The sequence below is a fragment of the Malania oleifera genome, chromosome 11 (assembly GCF_029873635.1).
Source record: "Malania oleifera isolate guangnan ecotype guangnan chromosome 11, ASM2987363v1, whole genome shotgun sequence".
Taxonomy (NCBI): domain Eukaryota; kingdom Viridiplantae; phylum Streptophyta; class Magnoliopsida; order Santalales; family Ximeniaceae; genus Malania; species Malania oleifera.
Genome location: NC_080427.1, coordinates 29,307,473 through 29,334,167, shown reverse-complemented (window position 1 = coordinate 29,334,167; position 26,695 = coordinate 29,307,473). Strand labels below are relative to the sequence as shown.

Genomic DNA, 26,695 nt, shown 5'->3' with positions numbered 1-26,695 from the left:
ATTCAAGAGGGTTTTGTTTGTTCAATTATGTAAGTAATCCAATTCTTGAAGCCAGACTTGTCAGGGTTCTGGTTCGCTCGGTCACTAGATGGAGCAGCTGGTCTGGTTCAAGTTTGATAGCTGTGATCTGAGCTTGGGAATTTTGATGCTGTGGAATTCTGAAGTCTTGCTCTTTATTTCATGGAGTTTAAAACTAATTTAAAATTGTTAGGTATAGGATCATTGGTGGGCAGCTCTATTATAGTCTTTTGGTGCTGATCATCAAGGACACATCTTCCTCATCCTATTGTACATTGTTTCAGTTCTTAAACAAAGCCTGTTATCTAAAAAAATGTTAGTTATTAAAACATCCATTATCAAGAAACATGATTTCCAAATAAGTCAGCATTTTGGATCATGTCAATTTATTTAACAAAACAAACATAGTTTCGTCTGTTATTAACTCTTTAAAATGTGGTCTATGTCTTGCTAAGTTAATTTCTTTTCTATTTTTCATTTGTGTCAGTTTTTCTTATTCAAATGCCTAATTGTAAATTTATTGTTTTGCAATACTATTAAGTCATAGAGAATTAATTGCTCCTCTTTTTACCAAATTGCTGAATGTGTATGATGAATTTTATTGGAATTTTAGTAAGAATATTAATTCTGTTTTCATACTTTGGTCCTAAAAATAGTTATACTAAGATTGCTGATTCTAGACCTATTAGCTTAGTTTCTATAATGTATAGGATTATTGCTAAAGTGCTAGCTAGTAGGTTGAGTGTGTGCTTGATAATACTATTTTAACGCTCAAGTGAGTTTGGGGGTGGGGGGTGGATGTAAATAGATAGCAACGCTATTTTGGTTGCTAACGAGGTAGTGGAGGATGCTCTTAGGAGGAATGAGAGTGGGATTCTTTTTATATTAGACTTTGAAAAAGCTTATGATAGGGTTAGTTTGTTGTTCTTTGATAAGATTTTTGTTAGGAAGGAGATTGGGAAGAGGCGGCGCTCTTGGATATGTGGTTGCTTGTTAAATGTTTACTATTATAGACATAGAAGATGGCAAATCCAAATCCTGGTTTAGTGCTTGTCTAGGGGATTTACTATCTCTATTTTTGTTTGTTAGTGGTAGATTATCTTAAGTTGAATGGTGGATAAGGTGGTGGAGAAGAGGGTTGTGAGAGGTTTGGAGGTGGGTTAGAAATGTGGTTGTTGTATCAATTGATACTATGTTCCATGTTCTTTTTAGGTGATCATAGCTCTTATTTTTTTGTATGTTTTGTCTTCTTCAAATCTTTGAGCGGGTTTTTGGGCTTAAAAGTGAATTTGTGTAAGAGTGGTATTTCTGCTATTAATTGAGTCCACTAGATCTAAGGGAGCATTGTTAGTGGGCTGTGGTTTTTTGGATTGACCTTTGTCTTACTTGGGGGCCCCTTTGGGTATTAATCCTAGGCTGGTGGGTTTTTAGGATCAGTGGTGGAGAGGGTGTCTAAAAGTTTGGATGGGTGGAAAGGTGCACTATTTTACTTAGGGTGCTTCATAACCCTCATATAAGCTTATCATGTTGTTAGCATCCCTGTGTATTATTTGTCTACTTTTAAGATTGCAGTAGATACAGCTAGTAAGCTAGAGAATGGGAGATTTCCTTTGGTCTGGTTGGGGAGAAGGGGGATCATTTGGGTTGGTTGGGACTTGGGAGTTTGTGTGTGGGACTGAGCTAGAGGGGTTTAGGTCTTGGAAAGTTTGTTTCTGAAAACACTGCCCTTATGGTTAAATGGCTTAGGCGGTTTCGTTTCTCATTTTAAGTTTAGTATGGGTAATGGATATCATATTCGGTTTTAGAGAAGATATTTGGTGGTTAATACTGCATTATCTGTTTCTTTTCCTGGTCTTTATTGTTGGGGCATAATTATTTTGTCTTTCCTTTCTTGGTTTCTGATGGTTGTATGCCTTTTTGGGACTTCCACTTTCGGAGATCTCTTAAGGTGGAAGAATTTTCTTATTTTTTGTTGTTGTTGGAAAATTGCATCTTTCCTTTGAAGCAAATAGTCACTCTTGGTCTTTTCTTCTGGTGTTTATTCTTGTAATTCTTCCCTTGATTTATGCTAATTCTTCTTTTCCGCATCATAAAACAGTATGGAGGCTAAAGTTCCCTAAAAAATTAAGTTTTTTTTTTTGTTTTTTTTGTTCTTAATGCAGTTAACACCAACAATATGTTGCAAAGTAGGAGGTCTTCAATGACATTTTCTCTTGATGTGTGCTCATTATGTTTTGATAGTTTAGAAACATTTGCTTGTCACTGTGATTTTGCTTAGAAGATGTGGCATAAGCTTTTTGATTTATTGGGGGAAAGCTGGGTTTGTCTGGTTATGGCAGAGGATTTGTTAGGGCGTTTTTTTTTTTTTTCTTCTGGTTTTGGCAAAAGTAAATAATATGTAATTGCTTTATGGAGATGTGCGGGTTTTTGCTGCGATGTGAGGATTATGGCTGGAACACGTTGAATATCTCTTTGTTATTTGACAGTTTTCATTTTTTATCATTAGTCTGTGTACTGGTGCTGGTTTTGAGTGAGATTCTCTAATATTCAACGGGATTGGCTTGATTTGGTAGTTCGATTGTCGTTTTTTCCTTCTTTTTTTTTCCCTATTTTTTTCCTTTTTTTTTTCTGCATATTCCTCCTTATCTAATGAAGTCATATTTTGTTATAAAACCAAAAAAAAAACTGTGGCTTTTCTTATTGACTGTTGCATTATGCTTCTCTTTCTCTATCTCTTGTACGCACATCAAATGTTGGATCATGAATTCATTAGTTCTGTATGATGATTTTATTGACATCAATGATGTTGGATTGTTAGGTTTTATGGATCTAAACTTGCAGTCTCCGTCGTCTGGTAATGCTGATGCAAAAACAGCATTTCATAAGCCCTCAAATGATGCTGCCAACAGGAAATATCGGCGACGTTCTCCAGTTAGTGGGTCATCTTCTGATGGTTAGTCTTTGATGTTGGATCTGGTTTTCTTTTTTTTTTCCCCTTTTGAACGAGGAGGGGTGGAGAGAGATAAGAGTATTGGTTTATGAAGCTACTCAGTCTTATCAAAAATTGAATATCCTAATGCATTCTTTACTATCTCTGATATGTCATTATGTGATTCTGTTATTGCTTCATTGTAGTAGAGGTTGCTCAATATTCTGCTCCATTTTTTAAAAAGTAATTTGAGCTTTGTTGCTTCATGGCTAGTGATATATCTGATCATCATAGTACTTATTGAAAAAATATACTTACTATGCATTTGGTTTGAGGAATCATGTTCTTGGATGTATGGGAATCCAAGATCAGCAAAGGAATAGGTGGGTTATGCATTCCCACGTTTTATGAGCAAATGGGATTCCTAGATGCCTGCCACATAAGATTCCTATTACAAACCAAACATGGTGTTGAGGATTTTGAGGATTCCCAACTCACACTCTTGAGAATCCTTAAATATTTCCTCAAGGTTCGGTTGTAATTTGGTATAAACTGTTTTTGTGTGAAGTTGTATTTGGGAGTATTGATTTCAAGCCTTGGATTTGGATTTGTGTGGATTTATACATCACTCAATACATTGTATTACATTTATCCAAATCCACAGAAATCCAAGTCCAAATCCAAGGTCCGATTTGAAGTTCTCAAACACAAGGTATTATATTTTTTGGGGGGTGAGGGGAGGAGGTGTCAAGTGCTGCATCTGGATGGTGTGCATTTGACATGGCTATAATGAAATTATGATGCTAATGCCTATGTTGATTGCATGCTTGAGTGACTATAAGACAGTTAAAACTCGAGAATTTATAATATTTTGATGGTCAACCCATAACCATCTGCATCTGTGTGTGGTAGGTATTCAAGTGAATGGCTGTGATTGTTGCAGTTGTGTGTTTGTATAATTTAAATAGGTAAAAGGTAGTAATTTGCTAATGGTAAAAATACCCATTACTTAAATCTACTGACATAACATGTAAGCAAGATAAGAGAGGTACATATAAAAAAATTCAAGCCTTCTCCATAAAGAGCTTGATGGGTTTTCCCTTATAATAGGATTGATACTGTTTGAGACTAGTGCAGATGTCCATAGGTGAAGTTTGGCTTGATGTTGTAGGTGAAGTTTGGCATGACGTTATCATGGTGTAAATGTTGTTGAAATTAAGTCCATATTCTGGCCCATTGTCAGCTACGGATAGGTATACTGCCTCTGCATATCATAGTTTTCTGGCCTGTTGTTTATGTGATGTATTCTGGCCCAATGCAAGGGAAATTGTTCTTTACAGTTGCTTTTAGATCTTTTTTATTTCTTTCCTTCTTATGCTGTTGTTTTTCTCTTATGTGGAGGATACCTTACTCTCCTGTTTTGTATCTATTCATTCTCTCACTCTCTCTCTCATGCTATAATTATTTCTTTATCCAAAAAATAACACTATCCATACTATAGATGAACGATGCATACAATGGTGAAGACCCTTGAAAATGAGTTGATTACCATGACCTTACCTTTGCTTTGGGATTGGGATGGTTTCTTTGCTTTTCTTTTGGTTTGCAGAGGGATTGACTTGAGCTTATTTGGCTTCTCTCTCTCTCTCTCTCTCTCTTCTTTTCTTTCTTTTCCTTTGTATGAGGATTCCTGCCTTGGTTTCTTTGCTTTTCTTTTGGTTTGCAGAGGGATTGACTTGCTTTGTTGAGTTTATTTGGCCTCTCTCTCTCTCTCTCTCTCTCACACACACACACACACATACACACACACACACACATTTATTTTCTTTCTTTCCTTTGTATCTTCTTTTCTGTCGCCATAAAGAGGATTCCTGTCTTCCACTCAGTCACTCTTTTCTCTTCATGATTTAAAAAAAAAAGAAAAGAAATCTCCTGACAAAAGAAAACAAATTAATTGCTGAAACCAGTGTTTTAAAAGGCTCAATCAAGGCTCGCCTCAAGGCAAGGCATGCTTAAAACGCCTTGAGGCTCAATCTAAAATTCCAAATTCAAAAAAGGCTAATGCCTTACATGCTAAGGCTTATGCATTTATACAAAAAGCACGCCTTTTGCGCCTTTTTAGTTGAGGCTTACGCATTTTGGGTGTGTGATTCTCAAGTTAGAACTGGTTAGAAAATTTTAACTCCATGTTTGTACAAAAGGAATGTCATAATATGAGTTTGTTTCTAAATCTCTTGAACCTCAACCTTTCCAAAATAACTGGACTTGTATCTTACGTCATGAAATTAGTTTGATTTTTGTAATTGTATAGCTATCTCTTGTCATGATTTATGTTATGTATTCAAGTTAGCAATTTTTGAATGGCCAACAAGTATTTTGCAAAGTACATCTAGTTTTTCTTTTTTACATTATATTTGTGATTTTCTTAATTTTTACTTTATTTTAAATATATATAATTTATTTAACAAATTTTTATCTTAAAAAACAAATTCTCAAAAGGCTTATGCCCCAACGCCTGAAGGCTTATGCCTCGCCTTTTGAGGGTTAAAACGCCTTGCCTTATGCGTTTGCCTTTTAAAACATTGGGCCTGAAACAATTATGAGGTGTCTCTCTTATCTGGATTTATCTGTTAAGACCTGTTTGGAACCACATTGAAAACAAGTGCTTATTGTATTTATCACTCAAAAGTACTACTCGTGCAAAAACATACTGTTAGGCTTGTACAAAAACAAGTACTTATTACAACAAGTAGTTTTTCAAAGCCACTTTCTCGGGAAAATAAGTATTTTTGAGAAGTTATGAGATATTGCTTTTGGGCACTTATAAGTAGCTGCTACGTGGTGACAAACTTATCACTGTACTCACTTGCTGGGTTGGTTCATAGTTTTACCTCTCCTTTCTCTTCCCCTTCTCTTCCTTCCTCCCACCTAAACACTTTTGTAACACCAGCCGTCTCTCCTCTCTCTCTCTCGGATGAAATTGCATAGTTCCGTGTTCAGCAAATTCGCACTCCTCGCACCAGCCAATCTACATTTCTCACACTCTGCCTCCTCTAATGTCAGACGGTGACATGGCTGCATTGTCACCTCCTCCTGGGCGCCCCTTGTAGCCCCTCCCTGCCTTGGTCAATTTGGCCTCAGCTACAAATGCCCACATTAATAATGATATATATATTTTTAATAATTTATCATGTTTTCTAATTAATAATAATGACACATTATATAAATTAAAAAAATTAAATTTAACTACTAGTATTTTTATTGACAAAATAATTATATGTTATTAAAATATGTATTATAATATATAAAGTATGATAAGATCATACAATATTTATAAAAAAGTGAGTATCCAAACACCACTTATTTTATGAGTACTTATAATCAGAACTTTTACGCTCAAGTGACAACTACTTTCTGCCTTCAGCACTTCTACAGTTCAGCACCTATTATTAGTACTGATCAGTCATTACTTTTTCGGAAAAGTAAGTTATCATATTTGATTCCAAACAATCCTAAGTCTCTTAGACACAAGGTCTTGGATTTCGATTTTGACTCAAATTTCGAAGCTTCAAAAGTACGGAAAATTTGACGGAAATTTCAATTTTATGTCAATTTCGATTTCAATTTGAAAGAATAATGGAAATCATTAGTAAAACATGGAATTCTTTTATGAAGCTTTAGAAATGATTAATAGACATAATAATGTAAGTTTTAGGACTAATATATTACAAGTAAATACATCTATGCTGTGTATAAGGTGGAGAAGTTGTAATATAATATGTGCGTCAAACATATTTGTAAGATAGTGTACATTAAACATATTTAGTGAATCAATTAATACAAATGAAATTCATAAATCATTTAAATATTATTTATTATACAAATAATGATAATTTATAAATGAATGGTTGAATAAAATGTTGTTGTACGTTTATTTTTTTCATATAATTTCAAAAGCACTTGTAATAATCATTTGTTTTGATAAAAATAAATTAAAAGAAAAATTTCATCTCACTCCTATATTCCTCATTTTGAATTTCGAGGAAATTTCATTGCATAGTTCAAATTTCGACAAGTTTCGCTAAAATTTCGATATTTCGATAAATTTTGGATGATTTGTTGAGATTTCGATGGAGATTATGCAAGGCGGAAATCGACTGTCATTTCGATTTCGAGGGTGGCAGAAATTGGAAATTTTGACGGAAATTTTGACATTTTTGTGGAAATTTAAGACCATGCTTAGACAAAGAATTCTGAAATCTGTAGCATCCTTTTGTGAACTGCTATCACATGTGGCACATGGATTATCAACGGATTATTTATTTAAACCCAAACTAATTTAGAAGAGTTATAGCTAATGCTGATATACAAATGACATAGAGCATGACAATGTTAAGAGTTGCATGTGGAACAAATTGCCTTTTCTTCTTCCTTGTTATTGAGGGTGCTTGTAGTGAAGGATGCTGGACACATTCCCTCGAGTGTGGGGTAGCCTATGAGCAATGGGATAGACATTGGGCCCATTCATATTTTGTTGGGGACTGGGCTTGGAGAGTATACTTTCAGCAGATGCTCTATCACTTAGTTTAAGAAGATGGAGAATTGTCTCTATGTACGTCTTATTATTGTTTTTGGTGGGGGCTTGAACTGCACAAGAAGGTGTGGTCTCCCCCTCCCCATTGCAAGGTTTGATTTTGAGATCATGATGTATGACATTGCTTGTATGTGATCTTTTGGTGGACTCCATCAGACCTTCAATGTATACCATGATCAAATTGTTTGATTGCCCCTAGGAGGACATATATCAAACTCTTAGCTTTAGTTTACCTTTTTTCTAATGCAGTCACCTGTAATATGTTTATTGTTTACATTTTCAATAGCAGCTTGACATTATGTGGTATTACCATTATTTTTTGGTGGGGGCTTGAACTAGCTGCCCATTTTCTATTTTAAAGGAAGCACAATCAAAGAAGCACCCCAGCCTTTCTTGATATTTCCCATCGTACTATCCCAAACAACTCTATCCCTTCCTTGGTCATCCACCCATTATGATCCACCTCATATTTATCCTCTACCACCACCCTCCAAAGCTCTTCTTTCCCTGCCATGAACTTTTCGAGCTGTTTGGCTACAATTTTCACCAAATCTGTAGATCCTTCCTCCTTAAGCCACTTATTCTCAAATTGAGAAGGTATTGGGCCTCTTCTTAGGTCCCCTTCCCTCGAGCAAGATGGGATAGTGATCAACACCATCTTGGGAAGAAGTTTTTACACAACACTATACCGTGGTGATGGAGGTGTTGAGCCTCATGTTGATAAAAGCAACCAAAGCTGGGCTGCTCTCAAAGGCCTTAGAGCAGGGACGATAGGTCCATGTAGGTCCCACATTTCCTTTTCGCAGATGACACTATCATTTTTTGTGAGGATGACTCTCTTTGCATTCTGAATCTGAGATGTACCTTGGCAGGATTTGAGGTGATCTTGGGCTTGAAAGTTAACCTCGGTAAAAGTGAACTCATTCCGGTTGGAGAAAATGTAGATGGGCTTCTCTTTGCAGATCTTCTGGGCTACAAAATGGGCACTTTCCCTATTAACTACCTTGGGCGACCTCTCAACGGCAAACAAAGAAAGAAGGAGTGTGGGATCCCATCATTGAAATATTTGAAAAAAATTTGGCTGGATGGAAGAGGAATTTCTTATCAAATGGTGGCAGGCTCACTCTCATTAAAAGCACCTTGACAAACCTCCCTGTTTATTTCATGTCTCTCCATCCCTTTATGGCTTCAGTTGTCGACAGACTTGAAGGAATTCAAAGGAAGTTTCTTTGGGGGAGCTCTGGGGCGGAATTCAACCCTTTTGTTTAGCAGGTTTGGGTGTACATTTTCAATAAAGCCCTGTCATGGAAACGGTTATGGAGATTCATGATTGAGGAAGACCACCTTTGGCGTGGAGTCAATGCTATGAAATATGGGCTTGAACATAAAGATTGGATTGCCCAGGCTAATAGAGGATCACATGGTGTAGGGGTGTGGAATTTCATCAGGAAAGGCTGGAATGATTTCGCATCATCAGTCATATTTCAAGTGGGGAGTCGGGATAACATTTATTTATTTGGCATGACTGGTGGTGCGATCGAGAAGCTCTTAGTGTCTTATTTCTAGCCATCTACAACTTGGCATGTGATAAAGATGCTTGTGTCAGTACACCTTCAAATCTCAGTTCTGGGGCTCTTTTGGAACATCCCCTTCCTTAGAATGTGGAAAATCGGGAACTCAACTAGCTCATGGACTTCTACTGCTTTCTTTACAGCTTCCAACACCATAATAGCACTGATCTTCCTATTTGGGCCTTATATGAGAAGGGGGCCTTCATTGTTATATCCTTCTACAGGAAGCTCTTCCCTTTGGAGTCAAACAACTTTAATTTCCCTTGGACTCAGGTTTGCAAGACAGCAACCCCCACAAAAGTTGCCTCCTCACATGGGAGGCAACCCATGGTAAGATTTTAACTATGGATAACTAGCAAAGAAAGGGTCTGTCTGTCACCAGCAGATGCCCCCTTTGCATGGCAGATGCAGAATCTGTTAATCAGAGTCTCCATCACTGCACTTGAACAAGGAATCTTTGGAATATGGTGCTGACTCTGATCGGGCAAAGGTGGGTTATTGCTAAATCTGTGAACTCTTGGCCTGTAAAGGGATAAGGGCAACAAAGTAAAAGAGAAAGGCTATGTTCTTCATTCTCCTTGCAATATTCTGGTGCATTTGGGGAGAGAGGAATAGGCTAGTGTTCAAAAATTCAACCTTATCAATCCAAAACAGCAGAGAACACTGGTTTACTGTGGTCAATAGCTGGCATAGTGGGACTGTTGTTAATGATTATGATGTAATCTTTGATTTGTAGGACACCCTTCAGTGTGCTTGACTTATTGGACCATGAGCTGGCATCCCCTTGATGCCTTTTCAATAAAGTTTACTTATAAATTTTTTTTTAGGATAATGCTCCTCCCATTGAATAGAAAACAAGAACCTGTCAATTCTAGACAATGTAGTATTTACCCCGAAATTTGACGAAATGGACAGTCCCCTGACAATTACAAATCAATTGAAGCATTTTCTTAGCAAAGTTCCAGACACATTTAAGATCTGTCTTAACTCTTCTCTTCCCCTTTTGTCATGGGGAATCAGGATAAAGCTAGAGTTAAGGTCTTCGACCAAGACCTATGCTCTTCTCTTTTTCACAGGACCGTTCTTCTCCTTGTGCAGATAAATAATCAACTCTTGGAAGGATTCTTACCATTGACAACCTCCAAGAAAGGGGTGTGCCTTTAGTTAATAGGTGCGACTTATGTCTGAAATATGCAGAATCAGTTGAGCACATCCTCTTGCATTGCTTCCTGGATTTGAATTTTTGGAATCTGGCTATTTCCCTAATCTGACTGTTGAGTACAAAAGAGTTTTTAAGAATAGATATGGTCAACAGATGGTTAGTTGCTCATCAGAGGGAGAGGAAGGTTGAGAGCGTCTGTCGAAGAAGCTGCCTGCCTGCAACCATCAACTCAAGAGTCAGCTGAAGAGTGTAGAAGGTAGGTTAAAAAATTGGGTGCAAGGTGAGAGAGGTCAGAGAATCTGGTAGCTCGCCTCTTCACTTTCTGTTATGGAACAAACGAATGAAGCCTCATGCTCTAATCCATTATTTTGCTTCTATATTTTTGATAATAAAATATATAAACATGTTGTTATGCATGCGTCTTCCTTGGTAAGACATCAAAGGTGTGCCTTTTCCTCTTGGGTCCGGTCTAAGAAAAAAAGTGTGCGCCTTTTAGGACTTGTGCCTTCCTAGAAGCGCCTTGATGTGTCTTTTGCCCCAAAATGTTGGCACTCATTGAAAATGCCTTTTAAAGCATTGAAGTGGATAATGCATGCATTGAAAACAGCTTGTGAAACACTGGAGTGGATGGTGAGCTATGGGATGGGAAAGGTATCCACGCTAGCAAGGGAAGGAGGAAAGCTCTTTCCCCATTCTCCTTGCCATCTCTTGAAAGGTGTGGAGGGAATAAAGTAGGAGAGCTTTCAGAGGGTCGGCTACACCCCTTCATGTTGTCAAAGATCGATGGATTGCTTCTGTCTCTAATTGGCACAGTGATTTCTTCTGAACGACACTAATGAATTCCTTGAATTTTATGGAATCGGGTGGTTTTTGCAATCATTTGAACTCTTTGGTTAGAGACAAGTGTGAGGACATTAAGGGGATGCTCATCTAGCCCTGATTCATTATGGGATAGAGTGGTTTTCTTAGCTCTTTTTGGGGGTTTGATGCTGCCTGATATTCAAAGGGATTGGAGAGCAGCTCTTATGTAATCTTTTTGGTCTTTTGATTTTTGCTCATTGTTCTCCGTGTTCATCTTGTCCTCAAATTTCTTGTACTTTTTTTTAATTACTAATAAATTGTTCTCTTCTCCAAAAATGATCTCTTGAACAAGAGGCCTGTTGCATTTGAATTCGGCCAGACCCTTGCTCCCCATCTGCCTTCAACTCCTTTCTTCTTTTGCTTTCACGTGCATGTATGCCTGATTGAGTCCATGTATTTCAGCTTCCTTATCTCTGTCTCTGTGACACTTATGCCAAACATTTGTCAAGCAGATGAATCTACCACCTTTATTGAATCCACGATTTGGACAAATTTCCTGGACCATCTTTTTCCTCTGCAACCTCCTTGGGTCAGTAGGGGTTTTTTTTTGGATTTGAACAAATCCTTACCTGGAGCTTTAATCCACCACAACGCACAAACAGCTCACAAAATTGCTTCTGAAACCTGCAAAATTTTTAGCCATCCCTTTCCTTATAATCCTTCTGGTAATATGACAGAGTATAAATCTCCTACTATTCTTCCGTCAGAACCAACATCCTCCGAGCACTGTTACACTTCAGTTTCAGTGTGAGGACTCATTTGTCTCTTGTTCTTCTTAACCATGGATAATGGCCGTCTTCAGGCCAACATTTGTGCCCAGACTGAAGCAACTGGCTGCTAGTTTCCACCCCCAATGCAGAGATTTCCTCAATTGTACTCTCTGATATTTGAATGATCTTCCCACTGTCCTAAAACCATATTAAATGACTTGCTTTCAATTCAAGCAAATGTCCAACCTTCCTCTCACATGCCAAGGTACAGAGGAAGATTCCGACTCTTTTAAAGAACTCCTAGTGTTAGTGTCGTGATGAGATAAGGATTCAAATCCCGGTATGTGGGTGTTGTGTGTTGGTTTGTGGAGGCGTATGTTCCTTGCTGTTATCCGGGGGGATTTGATCGGAGCAGAACTCACATATCTTCAGTGGAAAGAAATTTTCTTTGCCTTTGTTTTGGGATAGGATACAGTATTTGGCATCTCTTCTAATGTACTTTTTTTTCCCTTTCTATCAATTTTTTTTTTTAATAAATTGATGTCCTTGGTCCATAATTGATTTGGCACTTAACAAATAAGATGCCAATATCTAATTTATTATATTATCTTCCTCTATGCATTCTCTTATATCTTAATTCTTCTCTGATTACCCACTTTTTAAAATTTTAATCCTTCTCTAGTTATTTTGAAAATTTTTGATAGGAAATGAAATCTTATTGAGGAATAAAAGAGAAACAGGTTGAGGGATAAGAAATTTCCCTGAATTATAGAGCAAAAGAAATTCAAAGGAAAGGAAAAGCTAGAAAAAGAACATCAAATCAACAGTGCCAGCTAATTCCCTTGAAAATCTGTAAAACAAATCTTCTTGAAGTGGCCAGGGGAGAAAGTTCATAGTGATGCAAGAACTCCAATTTTACTACAAAGTAATGGTAAAGTCTAAGAGCGTCTGTCATAAAATACTGGCATTCTTTTCCAACCATGTATCCCAAAAGACACAAGAAGCAGCTGAATTCCACAATCTTTTAGCAGCTTTACCCTTCCCAAACCCTCCAGAAGAAACAAGCAGGAGAAATTTACAATTAAATTTTAATTTTTCCCGACTAATATATATTAGATGCGATGGAAGGTAACTTGTCATTTTTGTGATTCAATATGGGCAGCAGCAACAAAGTTTTGAATCCGTCTTATGTGTCTTTTCTCACCATTTAAATGATGCTTGATTTATGGAAATATATATGTTCAATTAAATGGCATCATAAAGGGCAGTTATATGTTTCTCATCTCTATCTCTAATTCCATTGTCTCCAATTCTTAAAATGCTAGGTTGACAATTTTTTTTTTTGGTTGAGATTTGAATGTTATTTTCTAATGGTTGAATCTTGTCAGCTTATGAGCCAATCTTATGATTCCAAAAATATTCCAACAATTCAAGCTAGGGTTGTGACTTGACAACATTGATAAGAACCGAACGTAAGCAGAGAGTATCTGGATGCTTTTATTTGGGAAAGCATCTAACACTACTTTCTTCCTGCTGTTATTCTTTTTAATAGAAAAAGAAGCAAGAAACAGATACAATAGCAAGACCAATAAGTCCTCACTCATGAACACAGGAGAAAGGTAAAAAGTACATCAACTAAATAAACCCATCCATTTTTGGCTGACATCCTTAAAGCAACAGCCCTGAAAAAACAGCCTGCACTACAAGCCCAAAGTGAAGCCAAATGCCTGACCCTGTCCCAAAGAAGCCTCATTGATAAGCTCTTCCCAGGGAAAAAAAATTTTAGCATTCCTTTCCAGCCAAATTCCCTATAACACAGTGCATATATGGTCTCCTCTTTTTTTGTTTGTTTACCCTAGGGGTGGGTATCTTGAGCAGGATGTTCTATCGTGCACAGCGCGTGGTGGTGATGAGGGGTTTCTCTGTTGGGAATGAGGTGGAGGTGTCATATCTCAAGTTTGTCAATGATACTCTGCTGTTTCTCGAGGACAACGTTCTGAAATTTTGAAAGGCAATTATTTTGTTGAAGATTCTTGAAAATATTTGGCAATTAAAATCAACTTGTTCAAGCATGGAGTGGTGGGCATTAATGTGGATGGCATGTGTTAGAGGGGTTTAATAATCTTAGTCTTCCTTTTGGAAGGTATTTTTAAAAAAAAATAATAATTGCTTGGCTTTTTGTAATCTTAGATTGAGAGAGTTGGTCAGAGACTGGAGGGGTGGAAAAAGATGTATTTATCTTTAGGGTGTCGTACCACTACCATTAGTGCTTCCCTCACTAGCGTCCCTATTTACTTCTCTTTTAGAGTGCCAAGAGTGTCGCTAAAGATTCTTGAGAGGGGGATGCTTGACTGTCTTGAGTCATGTTTTGGGGAGAATGAGGTGGATAACCTTTTTAATTAGGAGGTTGTTAGTAGCCCTAAATCAGGAGGTGGGGATCGTGGAGCTTGGTAATGTGGTTTTTATAAACCTCTCCCATTGGAAAATGTTGTGGAGGTTTCCTAGGAAGTTAATTTCTTATAGCACAAAGTGTGTTAAGAGTAAGTGCATATTTCATATTAATTTGGGGGTGGGGGGTGGGGTGGGGAGATTATAGTGGAATGGGCATTTTTTTTTTTCATGCAAGTATCTCGAATCTTGTGTCCTAGGTTGCTCATCTTTTCTCCCCCCCTCACCCAATTCAAAGTGGATAATAGCAACAAGGTTTGGTTTTGGGAGGATGCTTAGGTGGGTGAGGGCCGTTGGAGTTGATGGTGTCATGGTGCCTTGCTTTGTTTAGACTTCCACCCTTCACGGTGGACCTATCAATGCCTTTTTTCTTGAGGGGGTTCCTTTTTTTGGGATTTTCATGTTTTAGGGATCTCAATGAAAGAAAGGTTGATAAGCTTACCAACTAACACCTTGGATCATTTTGTTTCCTTCAACAGGGGATATGTGATTGTCATGTCTCTGTTCAAGTAAATTTTCCTTCCTCTACATCCTTTATTCTCCTTCCCCCTGTTTCTTCCCTTGGAGTCGTATCATTTGGAAGGCAAACGTTCCTTCATGCTTTCATTTGGATCGTGACCCTGAAATATGATTAGCACGCACAATTTATTACCAATAAGAATGCCCTACAAAGCCCTTAACTCTGATATGCGTGTGATGTGCTGCAAGTCCAGTGGAAGTAATGCTACCCTCTTCCTTCATTGTAGGGTGACAACCCATCTTTGGAGCGGCCTGTTTTCTTGTTTTGGTGAGGCTTTGGTGCCGCTTTGAGTGGTGGGCTATTTTTTGCGTGCGAGATATTGGGGTTTTGGAAAAAGTATGAAGGGCGGAGTTTTATGAAGCAGCGTGATTTTTGCTATTTTTTGGACCTCATGGATTGAGAGGAATGGTAGAATTTTGAAGGATAGCACAACCTAGATCAGTGTTCTTGGCCTCTTTCTGGGTCCATTCCTTAGGGTCTTTTGGGGGCTTGTCACCTCTTGAGTCTTGATCTTGTCAGAGACTGAATGGCAGTGTTATCGTGATTTTCTGATTGTTTCCTTTTGCTCTTTGGAGGAAATCTTTTTCTCTTCCTATTGTATTTTTGTGATTCACTGTTAATGTATTTTATTTTTAATCCGAAAAAAGGTTTATATATGCAAGGGAAGAGCCATTAAAATGTTGCGTCTTCTTCTCCCAAGATCTCCTCCACCAACTTTGGACAAACCCATTCTTCATCAAGAATTATAGAAAGTGTATTCCACAAGCTCCAAGCTAATGAACAGTGTAGAAACAAATGAGACACATCCTCGGAGCTATTCCCATGCACCACATATCGTGAGGCAATGCCTTAGAAGTCATGCTCTACTGCAGATTGTTGGTGTTAAGTGCCACAAGCCAAACAAATGCCTTTATCTTAGAATGAACTTCTTTGAAACAATATTTTTCTTCTTGTTGTCGATCTCCCCTTGCGACTTCTCTTTTATCTTCAGTTTGGTTCGTGACAAGGATGCCCTTATCGGTAATCATCGACAAATTTCTGACCCTGGGAATATTTGGAAATGCCATATATTGGGAATTGGATCTCCATACTGATTTTTATGATTGCTTATGCAAAATGTACTACTGTAACACCACTAACAATCCCAAGTGGATCTTGGACAAAGATTCTTGTACAGGAAACTCAGTTCTCCAGTAGGAACTATTACAACTTCCTTGCAAGGTCTTGAATTTTGATTTCGACTCAAATTTCAAAGCTCCAAAAATATGGAAATTTCGATGGAAATTTCGATTTCGATGTTAATTTCGATTTCGATTTGAAAAAAATAATGGAAATCAGTAGTAGTAAAATGTGGAAGTCTTTTATGAAGCTTTAGAAATGATTAATAGACATAATAATGTAAGTTTTAGGACTAATATATTACAAGTAAATACATCTATGCTGTTTATAAGGTGGAGAAGTTGTAATATAATATTTGTGTCAAACATATTTGTTAGATAGTGTGCATTAAACATATTTAGTGAATCAATTAATACAATGAAATTCATAAATCATTTAAATATTATTTATTGTACAAATAATGATAATTTATAAATGAATGGTTAAATAAAATGTTGTTGTAAGTTTATTTTTTTCATATAATTTCAAAAGCACTTGTAATAATCATTTGTTTTGATAAAAATAAATAAAATAAATTAAAAGAAAAATTTCATCTTACTCCTAAATCCCTCATTTGAATTTCGAGGAAATTTCATTGCATAGTTCAAATTTCGACAAGTTTTGCTAAAATTTCGATATTTCGATAAATTTTGGATGATTTGTTGAGATTTCGACGGAAATTATGCAAGACGGAAATCGACTGCCATTTCGATTTCGAGAGTGACGGAAATTGGAAATTTTGACGGAAATTTTGACATTTTTGTTGAAATTTAAGACCATGCTTCCTTGGAAGCTCATCTCAGAACCTCTCACAAAAGCTTTCTTTTTATGGGGGGCAACTCTTTGGGAAACTCTCATCATGGCCAAACTTCAAAAAACGGGGCTGCCCCTTGTAAACAGGTGTTTTTTGTGTCTGGAAAGTGCTGAAACTATTGATCACATCCTGTTGCACTGTTCCTGGACCAGAATCCTTTTGGACTCGGCCATTTCCTTAGTTAGACATGCATGGGTTACTTGCTATAACAGTGGAAGGAGAGTCATGGGCATGGAAATGTGTTCGTGCTAGGAAGGAGAGGAAGAAAACCTTGTCCAGCTGTCCCCTTGCCTTCTTTTGGTTGTGTGGAGGAAAAGGAATAAGAGTAGCTTTCCAAGGAATGGCAACAGCCTTGCATGTTATTACAGACCACTGGATTACAAATGTCACTAGATGGCATAGTGGTTTATTTTTAGTTGATCCACTTGTAATTCTTGAATTTTTTTGATACCCTCCAGTGCAGGTAAGTGCCTTGGTGTTTGTATACAGGTGGCATCCTCTTGATGCCCTTTAATGAAATTATCTTTATTGATAAAGAAAAAAAAAAAATACTAGAAGGAACTTTAGCCTCCCATATACCTTGATAGAGGGGAAATACCACATCAGCCTTAATAATGCGAGGAAAGAAGGATTTACAATAATAATCCCCTGATACCTTCACACAACTGAATAAATAAGTAACTTTGCCTCTACCCAGCTGAGACAGCTTCCCCCACCCCAACATCTTCCCAAGACCTAATTCAATTGCCTCTACACAACTGAAACTTTGTTGAAGGAAGAAAAAAAGGATAAACCTGTGAACTATTCCTGCTGTTGTTTATTTTGCTCATATTCAACAATTGAACATTACCAAGCAGTTTGAGTAATGTCAGAAGTCTCTGAAGCATTTTCTTGCAGACATTCCTTTCTTTCCATATTTTATGCTGGAGTATTGTTGTAAACCCTGTTCCACCTGTCCCTCTCCCCAACAACATTCTTCCTCTCCATCATCTCGATACTAGCAAAAAGATGAAAAACTTTCTCTTAATACACTTGAGAAAAAAAAAAATCTTACAGCCTTACTGTCCTACAACTTTTGGTATACACTCTTTTACATATTTCTTCCTGCTTCCAGTGACAAACATTTTTTGATCTGTGTATTTATAATCTCAAGATGTGTATATTCACAAACTTCATCTGACACAACCCTAAATTTCAAAATTATATTCTTCTTTGAGTGGGCCATTGGCATGTCTAACACAATTGTCTTTTTCCCTTGTGATCTGTAGTTGTTCCTCTGGCGATGCTATCTTTATGTGGCTGATACCGAGTCCTCAATTTTTACCGTCTGCCACTCACATCAACCTCACCCAAAAGGAAGAGGCGAAGATATAAGAGAGGAGTGTTTTCCCTCTTTCTTTTTCTAGTGTCTCCCTTTGCCCTTGAGAAGAGCCCAAATCCCCTCTTAATCCTCCCTTTTTTGAACCTTAAAATGGGTTCGGATTGTTAGCCCTCTTCTTCAGAACAAAGCATTTCCACTTTTTCTGGCCAGTTCATTGTCTCATCTTTTTTTATGTCACTCAACCTCTTCAAATTTGAATTTGGATAGCTATGCCCAATGTGGGGAGGTGGTGGTGGTTTTTAGGGTCCTGTCTCTACATGTGTTCAATTGCTTCCCAAGATAACGAGCTTCACATCCCGCAAGACCGCCCTCCGTCATGCTTCCCATTGCCAGTGCCAAAGCTGCTTCCTGGTGAATGGATATTTGTGTATCTCCAGTCCCCAGAGTTAAGTGCCTCCTCTGCTGGAATTGGCCTTCTTCTCAGATGGACCTTCACTTGAGAGTTGGCCTTCCACTCCACTATTCCTTCACATAATTTGCTATTTTTTGAAAATCGCTTCAGCTGAGAGATGAACGAGAAAGCTGAAATTGATCCACGTCTCTTGGGCCTACAGCTGGATGCCGAGGCAATCTGTCAATCCACCATATTTTTGGTCAACACAATTTTTTCTCAAATAGAACTTTATGCCCCTTGCCCTGTGGGGGAAGATTTTTATATTCCACCCACTGTTGAATCTCAGTCCTAGGCACTAAACTGCCTCCAGAATGATAGCTCACTAATGCCTTTCAAAGCCCTTTCAATCATCAGATTCTACATCTCTGCATCCAAAGATATCGATCTACCTGTCCTGCAATTCAACATTGAGGTTTTAGCAGAGGCTCACTGCACAACTGCTGCTACCAAATGTCTCTTGTCCTGCTGAGTCTCTGCAAATCCTCATAAAGAGCCTTCAGTCCTCAAATTCAATACCTTCCTTTGCATCTCACGTTGACCAATGTTGGCCCTAAATCTACACTAATACTCTTCTGCAACCCAGTGCACTTCCTTTGTTAGCTTACAGCTATGCACTCTTCCTCTTTCTTGCTTTATGTTCCTAACCTTTTCTTTATTGTCAGTCCTACTAAACTCAAGTCTTGAGTCTCAACTGCAAAAATCTTCTTATTAGTGCGTTAAGCCTTCCCATTACAAAAGACCATCCTCCTGAACTCAAAATATATTTTTTCATAGGTCCTAATGATATGGTAGCTAGTATTATTGATACTGACACTAATTTTCATGTGTTCTTTGGGAAATTTGGTAATTGGGATTTGCCTCTCTTTTCTCTCTCTCTCTCTCTCACCCCCACCCCTTTGGAGTCATCGTCATTATCATTATTCATATATTTCAATATTGTTAGACAGTCGTGATGGAGAAGAATCTCATGCAATCAGTTCAAATTAAAGTAAAACTTCGATTTGAGAATAGAGAGGACAAAGGAAGGAGGTTCTGTGGTTTTGATTGAGAATAATGAGACTATATATTGACGGGTGAGGGCTTCTGTATCAGCAATAGAATGAATTCTGCAGACCTCAGTGTGGTCCTGGTTGTGCAGATTCTTTCAGAGAAAGACATTTGGTTGTCTTGACCGTGTTGTAGCAATTATGCTCACTTAGGTTGACAGATTTCTTGAGTTTGGAGTCGAGGAGTTTTTGATTTTTGTTCCTGAAGGTTTGAAAGGACATAGATGGAGAAGTTCTGTGGAAGGGTTATAGAATTTGGAAGGGAGAAATGTATTGAATGAATCTAATCTTGAGAGGGTTTGTATTGAAGAGGCAAAAAACGTCAAGGCTTTGTGGAGTGGTGTTGTTAAGAGAGAATCTCCTTTGGAGTTGTCCACCACATATCCCCCAAAGAATCTCCTTTGGAGTTGTCTCCTTACGAGCAGGGCCAAGAAATTTATCAAGGGTCTCAATGCTGATAGATGAAGTATAAATTGTTATATTAATGCTCGTGTTGTGGATTTGTCCAATAATTTTTGTAATGAAGTGGTTTAGAATCTTCATTGGAGCAGGTGATACAATCTGGTGGAGGCCTGAATGAGGAAAGCAAGGATCGAAAAGGGAGACAATAATAAGCTCAATCAGTGAGGAAAGTAAAAGTATGAAGAGTTTGCTTCATAAGAGTTGTATTAGTCAAATTTGTGCAGAGGAAATTTTTAGAAATAGAGAGGATGCTAGAAAGCTTTATGTTGAGGAATCTCAGAATTGTTCTAAGTTGGAGTTAGATAAAGGAGGAAATCATTTTCGAAAGCGGGAATACTGGGGATTTATTTTGGAAGAGGACAATGAGTATGATAGTGATTTTGAATGTGATAGTCCAAATTCTTCCAACGCTTTTGGGGATATTTCTTATGTGCCCTCATCATTGCTTGAAAGTTTAGTGGATGTTTCTATCTTTGAGGAGGCGGCTGTGACTAATCAATGTATAGGTATGAGTTGTTGCCTACTTTGGTTGAGAAGATGAAGTGCACAGGATGTTGGCGCTAAAAAAATTCGATGATGCAGAATATGGCTGGCTGATCCTTTGGGGGGGGGGGGGGGGGGGGATTGAAGCTCATCAGTTGGATGGGGCTAAAAGAAGAACAACTGGAGGTCAGCGAGAACTAGCAAGATTACAGAGCTTTATCAATTGCAAAGGGAGGGGCTTAAAGCATGATTTCCTAAATTTGGGTGGGTTAGTTCTCTCTCTCTCTCTCTCTGCAATGAAGACGTCTTCTCCTCTCCTAGGTTGTGATTCTTTCTTCTCTCTTTCTTAATATATTTCTTTTGCAATAAAAAAGAAATGATATGGAAGCTGATGTTCTTCGTTTGCTTGCTTGTTTTGTTAGAGATTTATTTTGGCCTTGATCTGGGATTGATTAGTAGATTGTGGATCCTAGATAGTTCTGGTGCTGTCTCTCTCTCTCTCTCTCTCTCTCTCTCGCCGTCACCCTCCCTCCCCCCCGCCCCTTGTAATCTTTATTCTCTCATGTAGCTCCTTCCTGTAATTTGATTATGTTTTTGGAAATCCAAATTTTTTTGTCCAAGGATAAGGCCTTCCTTTGGGTATGTTAGATTACCAATTTATTGAAAAGCTTTAGATATTTGGTTGTGGCCCGACAATGTATTTCAACCCCTAACACACACTCGCAGCCCAACTACACGTGGAGAGAGATCTAACAATGAATAATGCTCATTATTGGGAACAAGGTAATTTTTTAACAAACTGTTGCCATATCTCCTGAGAATCATGGCTTTCATACCATGTTAGATTGCCACTTTGCTTGAAAGCTTAAGTTGTTAGGCTGCGAGCCAACAATGTAGATAATGCCTTAACTGGGTATGTATCCTCAGTAGAGTTGACAACAAAAATTTGTTGCATTTACAGTCAGTTTTGAAGACTTCATTTGGAAATTTATTCTGATATTTGTGTGAGGTGGTGTTGCAGAGCTGACAGATGAGACTAATTCACACTTTCTTACACTGGTTAATTGCTTGTAGTAACACACACGGATTTATCTCAGTAACTAGGATGATGTTTTTTTTATTCCTTTCTTTTTGAGGCATCTAGGACAGAGAAGGGTGCTAAGAAGTTGTGGGAATGACAATGTAAGAGTGTTTTGGTGTTTGTGGTTCTAGAAGAATGTCTTAATTTTCAAGCATCAATATTTGTCTTCCGTCTTAGTATGGGAGAGAATCACACTTCTTGCCTAATTGGGGGCTTTGGCTTGTGCTTGTATTAAGAGGTCTATGTCCCTGATTTCCTGCACGAATGGAGAGCCTTCTGTTATCGTTATGTAATGCCTAGTGATTTCTGGGTCTGTTATGAGGCAATGGCGTTTAAGTCACAAGTTTCCTGATTCACATTTGGTTCGTCCTATATGGTCCACTGCAGTGCTGTAACAACCATGATGGTACGTTACATGCCACGAATCTCTGCCATTGGCTGATATAGCCCCTCGTGAATTTCTTTACCAAATTTTTACACTAAATTTTCTACGTCTGAAAATATTTCAAGCTTTTAAAACTTGACACAAAATTCCTGAACTATATTCATTGTAGTTATGTTCAAATGGGTTAGAGCTAGGCCCAAATTAATTGTAGATAAAAAAATGTCTGTTGTTTGGGAGAGCAAACAATCATATTTTAGAACTTTGTTCTTCTAATGGTCACATTTTATGTTTGTAGCATAAGTCAACATTCTTCATTTGCTCAAAATATCATATTAAAACTAACTTTTGAAAGCAGGTAGTCTCTAATTTTTGATTTGCATTGTATATCTTTGATTAGATGTTATGCTTTTATGTGATTAAGCTACGAAATATGAAATATAAATATTTTCCATCATATATGTTTCATTATTTTATAATTTCTTAGTCTGGATTAGATTTATACATAAAATAGTGATTACTAGCGGCTAGAAAGTTCTCTTTAGCAACAAAAGAACTGATACTTTTGGAGTCAAAACATGTGACTCTAAATTTTAGTAAGTTTGCTAATACCATAAATGAATTCATGGACATGGCTTCCATTACCCATTACATGACTCCCAAAATGGCTGTGACAGCTGCACTTTTCTTTTAGGAGGATGAATCATCCTCTGCCTTGAATCTCTCCCCTCCCCCCCCCCCCCAAAAAAAAAAATGAGGGTTGTCTTTTATTTTTTAAAAATTGCCTATATGTTTTCCACTGTTTATTTTCCGTCGACTCAGTATTTTGAAGCTGAATGCTTGAATTCTTTGTAATTTCTCAGGGCTATTTACATCTGGATGGGTTGGTTATTTTACTCATTGCTTGTTAAGAGTATTTAACTTCTCTGCATTTGCAGGCAGTCCTAGGAGGGAGCATAGCTCTAGCCCCATTTTGTCAAGGGATGATTCAAGAGCCTTTGATTATCGAAAAAGAAGGAAAGATGAAGGAAGAGATTTAGACAGGGAATCTGGTCGGAGTCAGTACAGTAGAAGTGATGATTTTTATAGACATTCTGATCGACGTTCCTCCAGGAGTTCCCATGGTTACAGTAAACATGATGACTATGTAAGACATGAAAAGCATCTAGATGAAGAGGATAGAGATTATCAGAGGTCCTCACGATCTGGTCGAGAGCCAAGGAGTTCAAGTCATTCTGATTCTTCCAGACAAGAAAGTGAACATAATAGGTCAAGAGAATATTCTCGGAATGCGGACAAGTATTTCCGTGATAAGCATGATGTTGCAGGTTATAGAAGCAAGGATAAGGAGAGGGGAAGGAGGCGTTCTAACCCAAGTTATGAAGAAAATAGATCTGGTGAGCGGGATAGGCTTTCAAGGGATGGAAATGTTCGGGATGAGAGAAGAGATTATCGTTGGAGTTCAGGAGACTATAGAAATGATCGTATGCCTTCCCATGAAGAGTATAATAAGGGGCATCGAAATGACTCAGCGAGGGACACTGGTGGACATCGCCAGAAAGAAGCTTATAAAAGTGATTTAAAGGAATTTGATGGTCAAAAACATTCGAAAGAGGATAAGAAGAAATATAATGACTGGGAAAGTAACAGGGACAATGATCACTGTGACAAAGAAATGGAGCAGTATGAAAATAAAACTATTTATATAGGTGAAAACCAAGAATCTTTGGCAAAAAAGCCTAAGTTATTCAGCTTGGACAAATGCACTGATTATGGTAAAGATGGTAATTTTTTAAAATTTTTATTTTGGTCTATTAGCCGTGCGTATTTTATTTATATGTAAAATTCTTATACACAAGTCATTTTTCTGATCAATTAGTTAAATCTTCACCGAGTGTGGGCGATGAAAGACAGTCATCAAGTGTAAAGCAGTCTCAGGAGATTTTCAGTAAAATAACTTCAGAACAGGGACTTGCCAATAGCTCTGAGGCTACTAATGATCTGAATGCTGCAAAATTTGCTGCACTGAAAGCTGCTGAATTAGGTATGCTTTTCTCCATGATTGGTTTACCGTTTAATCTCAACTTTTTTCTGTATTTACTTCATAGATGAATTTTCAGTTGAAGTTTATAGTTGGAATGTTTTTGTTTGTCAATTTTGATGATCATATGCACTGTGGACACTATTTCAAACTTCCAGTTAATTTCATCATATCCTTGAAACTAACCGAGGATGCACTCATTTGATTTTTTCTTAACCGCCAAAACAGTTAATAAGAACCTCACTGGTGTGGGTTGCATGTCTACTGAGCAAAAGAAGAAACTGCTGTGGGGAAACAAAAAGAACACTCCTGTTGAAGAGGTACTTCTGAATGCCCAACTTTTTTTGTTTTTAAAATTCCCCCCTCAGGCCAGGTTGCCAGTGTGCCCCAGAAAGGAAAAATTCAAAAAAAGGTAAAAAAAAGAAAAGTAACGTTTTCCATCTTTGTGACAGGCCCTTGCAAGCCATGTATGTGGCTTGTAATAAGATGACATTTAGACCTAATGATTAGTCATTCCAGAGATTATCCAGTTTGTGTTTGTGTGTGTGGATGTCCTGCAATGTTTTACAAATCAGATGGGGCCAAAGCCACCTGGACAATGCCCTAGGTTGGGCCTTGTTTTATTTTATGCCTCCTTTAGTGCTGTTTGAAGACCCATGTTAGGTTCTCTTTCTTAGGGCGCTGCTTGCAAATTATAGGCCGTTGGATCATCTGTGTTACATATTTTGTTGTAATTTTAAATGCTCTCTTTGCAATTTTTACAGTCTGGTCACCATTGGGATACAACTCTCTTCTCTGATCGTGAACGACAAGAAAAATTCAAAAAACTCATGGTAATTTCTTGTCCCATTATTTACACCATACAAAAATTAATAAATATTAGAATCAAGACGGATTCATTTCACTGCTTGCTGAATGGTGCATTCTCCCAGTCTTTCTTTTTTTTTCACCTTACTAACACGGTTTTAGAGTCTGAGGTTGCCTTGGTGCCTATGGCCAATTGTAGGGTGTGAAGGGCGAGTTGAAAGTGGAGCACAACCCCAAGCAGCAAGATGGTGGCGACCTGCTCCGAGCCGAGAAGGAGAAGGAACTCCAGCTGGATCTAGAGAAGCAATACACTGCTGGACTCCGACGAAGAGATGGTCGCACTGTTGGTCTTGGTCTCTAGGAATATTTACTGGATCATATTGTACTTGCACCGCAATGTTTTGTGACATTCTGTTGTACACTCGTGTGATAATCTCGTTTCTTATGATTATATACTTAATGCAAACCACTCAGTGAATTTAAGATCTAGGCAAGAAAAGATGTAATGTTTTTGGCAGTTTGATCTTGTGGGCTTGCATTTGCATGTGGTTGCTTTAAAATTTTTGATTCACCTCCCTTGAGAAGTAAAACAATTCCTTTTTGTTTATCTGCCACTGGTGGTTTACTTCTGGGTTTTGGTGATAATGGTTGAGCAGAGCTTTGTTCAGCCATCGTTGCAAATGGAATGTCTTAAAAGCATTAAATATTTGCAGCAAGTCTGTCAATTGAACAAGAACATCTTTGAAACAGTAGTGTTGTGTAATGGTTACAATTTAACTGTTTTTAACACTGATTCTCTTTCTCCCAGGGTTTTTTTGATTTTTTTTTTTTGGGGGGGGGGGGGGGGGGGGGGGGGGGAAGCTACATTGAGAGTAACGTGTTTGGTTGGTGTCATTGGAGTAAGATAGCCAAAAATATCCTGTAATACAGTTTTTATTTGATTTAAGATGTCAAAATTGACGTAGTCCAGACACTAATTCTTGTATAATGGCTAATTCTAATTATGCTAAATGTTAAGTTCACAGTACACACTTGACGCATTTGGCTAAGCCAACTCTGCCCATAATAATTGGTTAATTCTTGATGTTATATCGTGCAAGTGACATCAATGCAATTAAACGTTAAACATTCATAAGGCAACAAGCATTGGAAACACACTAACTTGTTCATCCCCATGCGCCTTGCATCCCACATGTTAAATTGATACACAGTTCACCTCCAACTGCTTAGGGTCTGCAGCTGACAACCTCATCTACCTAAATTGTGTTGGATGTAACCAAAAAATTTCCAAAAAGGCTAACAAGTTATGCTTACAAGTCGATAGCTAAAAATATGCCTAGATGCTCATCCATAAATTTACGACACTAACTGTATTTGCCATCCATGTGAGGGTAAACTGCCAAGTAATTTTCCTATATGGTTAACATGTCAATACTGAAAGCAATTGACGTTGACATTGTATATTCTCCACGAGTCAACACTTGTGTCTAGATGATTTTTCCTCAATTATGACTTGCCTACGGCCCAAAATAGCAAATGTCATTGAGGCACTTGATGTAACCAAGTTAATAGCATCCGACATTGTTAATCGAAATCAACTACCATAAGAAACCTTGTCAAGGACCATTGCCCCAACCATGTCCATTCCTTACCATGTCAAGTAGGCAACGTCACTTCTGTGCTCTCCCAATAGCAACATGGTTTACCAATCTACAATTATCAAGATAACCTATGACATGCCATCTCAACCTACTGCCTTGGCACATGGTTTGTCCATGCCATGTGCCTTGGCAAGATCAAGCTTCTCAAGGGTCTAACAAACCACTGTGACCA

General features: G+C 37.9%; 1 protein-coding gene across 12 annotated transcripts in view; it reads left to right on the top strand.

Annotated features, from left to right (window-relative positions):
- Positions 1 to 25,379, top strand: part of LOC131168029 (uncharacterized) — a 29,792-nt gene extending 4,413 nt beyond the window's left edge. For 3 of the 12 annotated variants that reach the window (XM_058127190.1, XM_058127188.1, XM_058127189.1), the window contains exons 3-8: positions 2,837 to 2,971; positions 22,953 to 23,789; positions 23,894 to 24,058; positions 24,284 to 24,375; positions 24,820 to 24,888; positions 25,062 to 25,379. In XM_058127190.1, coding sequence (XP_057983173.1) covers positions 2,842 to 2,971; positions 22,953 to 23,789; positions 23,894 to 24,058; positions 24,284 to 24,375; positions 24,820 to 24,888; positions 25,062 to 25,223 — 1,455 coding nt within the window. In that variant the 5' untranslated portion in view covers positions 2,837 to 2,841 and the 3' untranslated portion in view covers positions 25,224 to 25,379. Of the gene's footprint in view, positions 1 to 2,836; positions 2,972 to 22,952; positions 23,799 to 23,893; positions 24,059 to 24,283; positions 24,376 to 24,819; positions 24,889 to 25,024 lie in introns of all 12 variants that reach the window. The other 9 variants (XM_058127182.1, XM_058127183.1, XM_058127181.1 and 6 more) reach the window with 3 other exon arrangements.
- Positions 25,380 to 26,695: the final 1,316 nt, after the last annotated feature.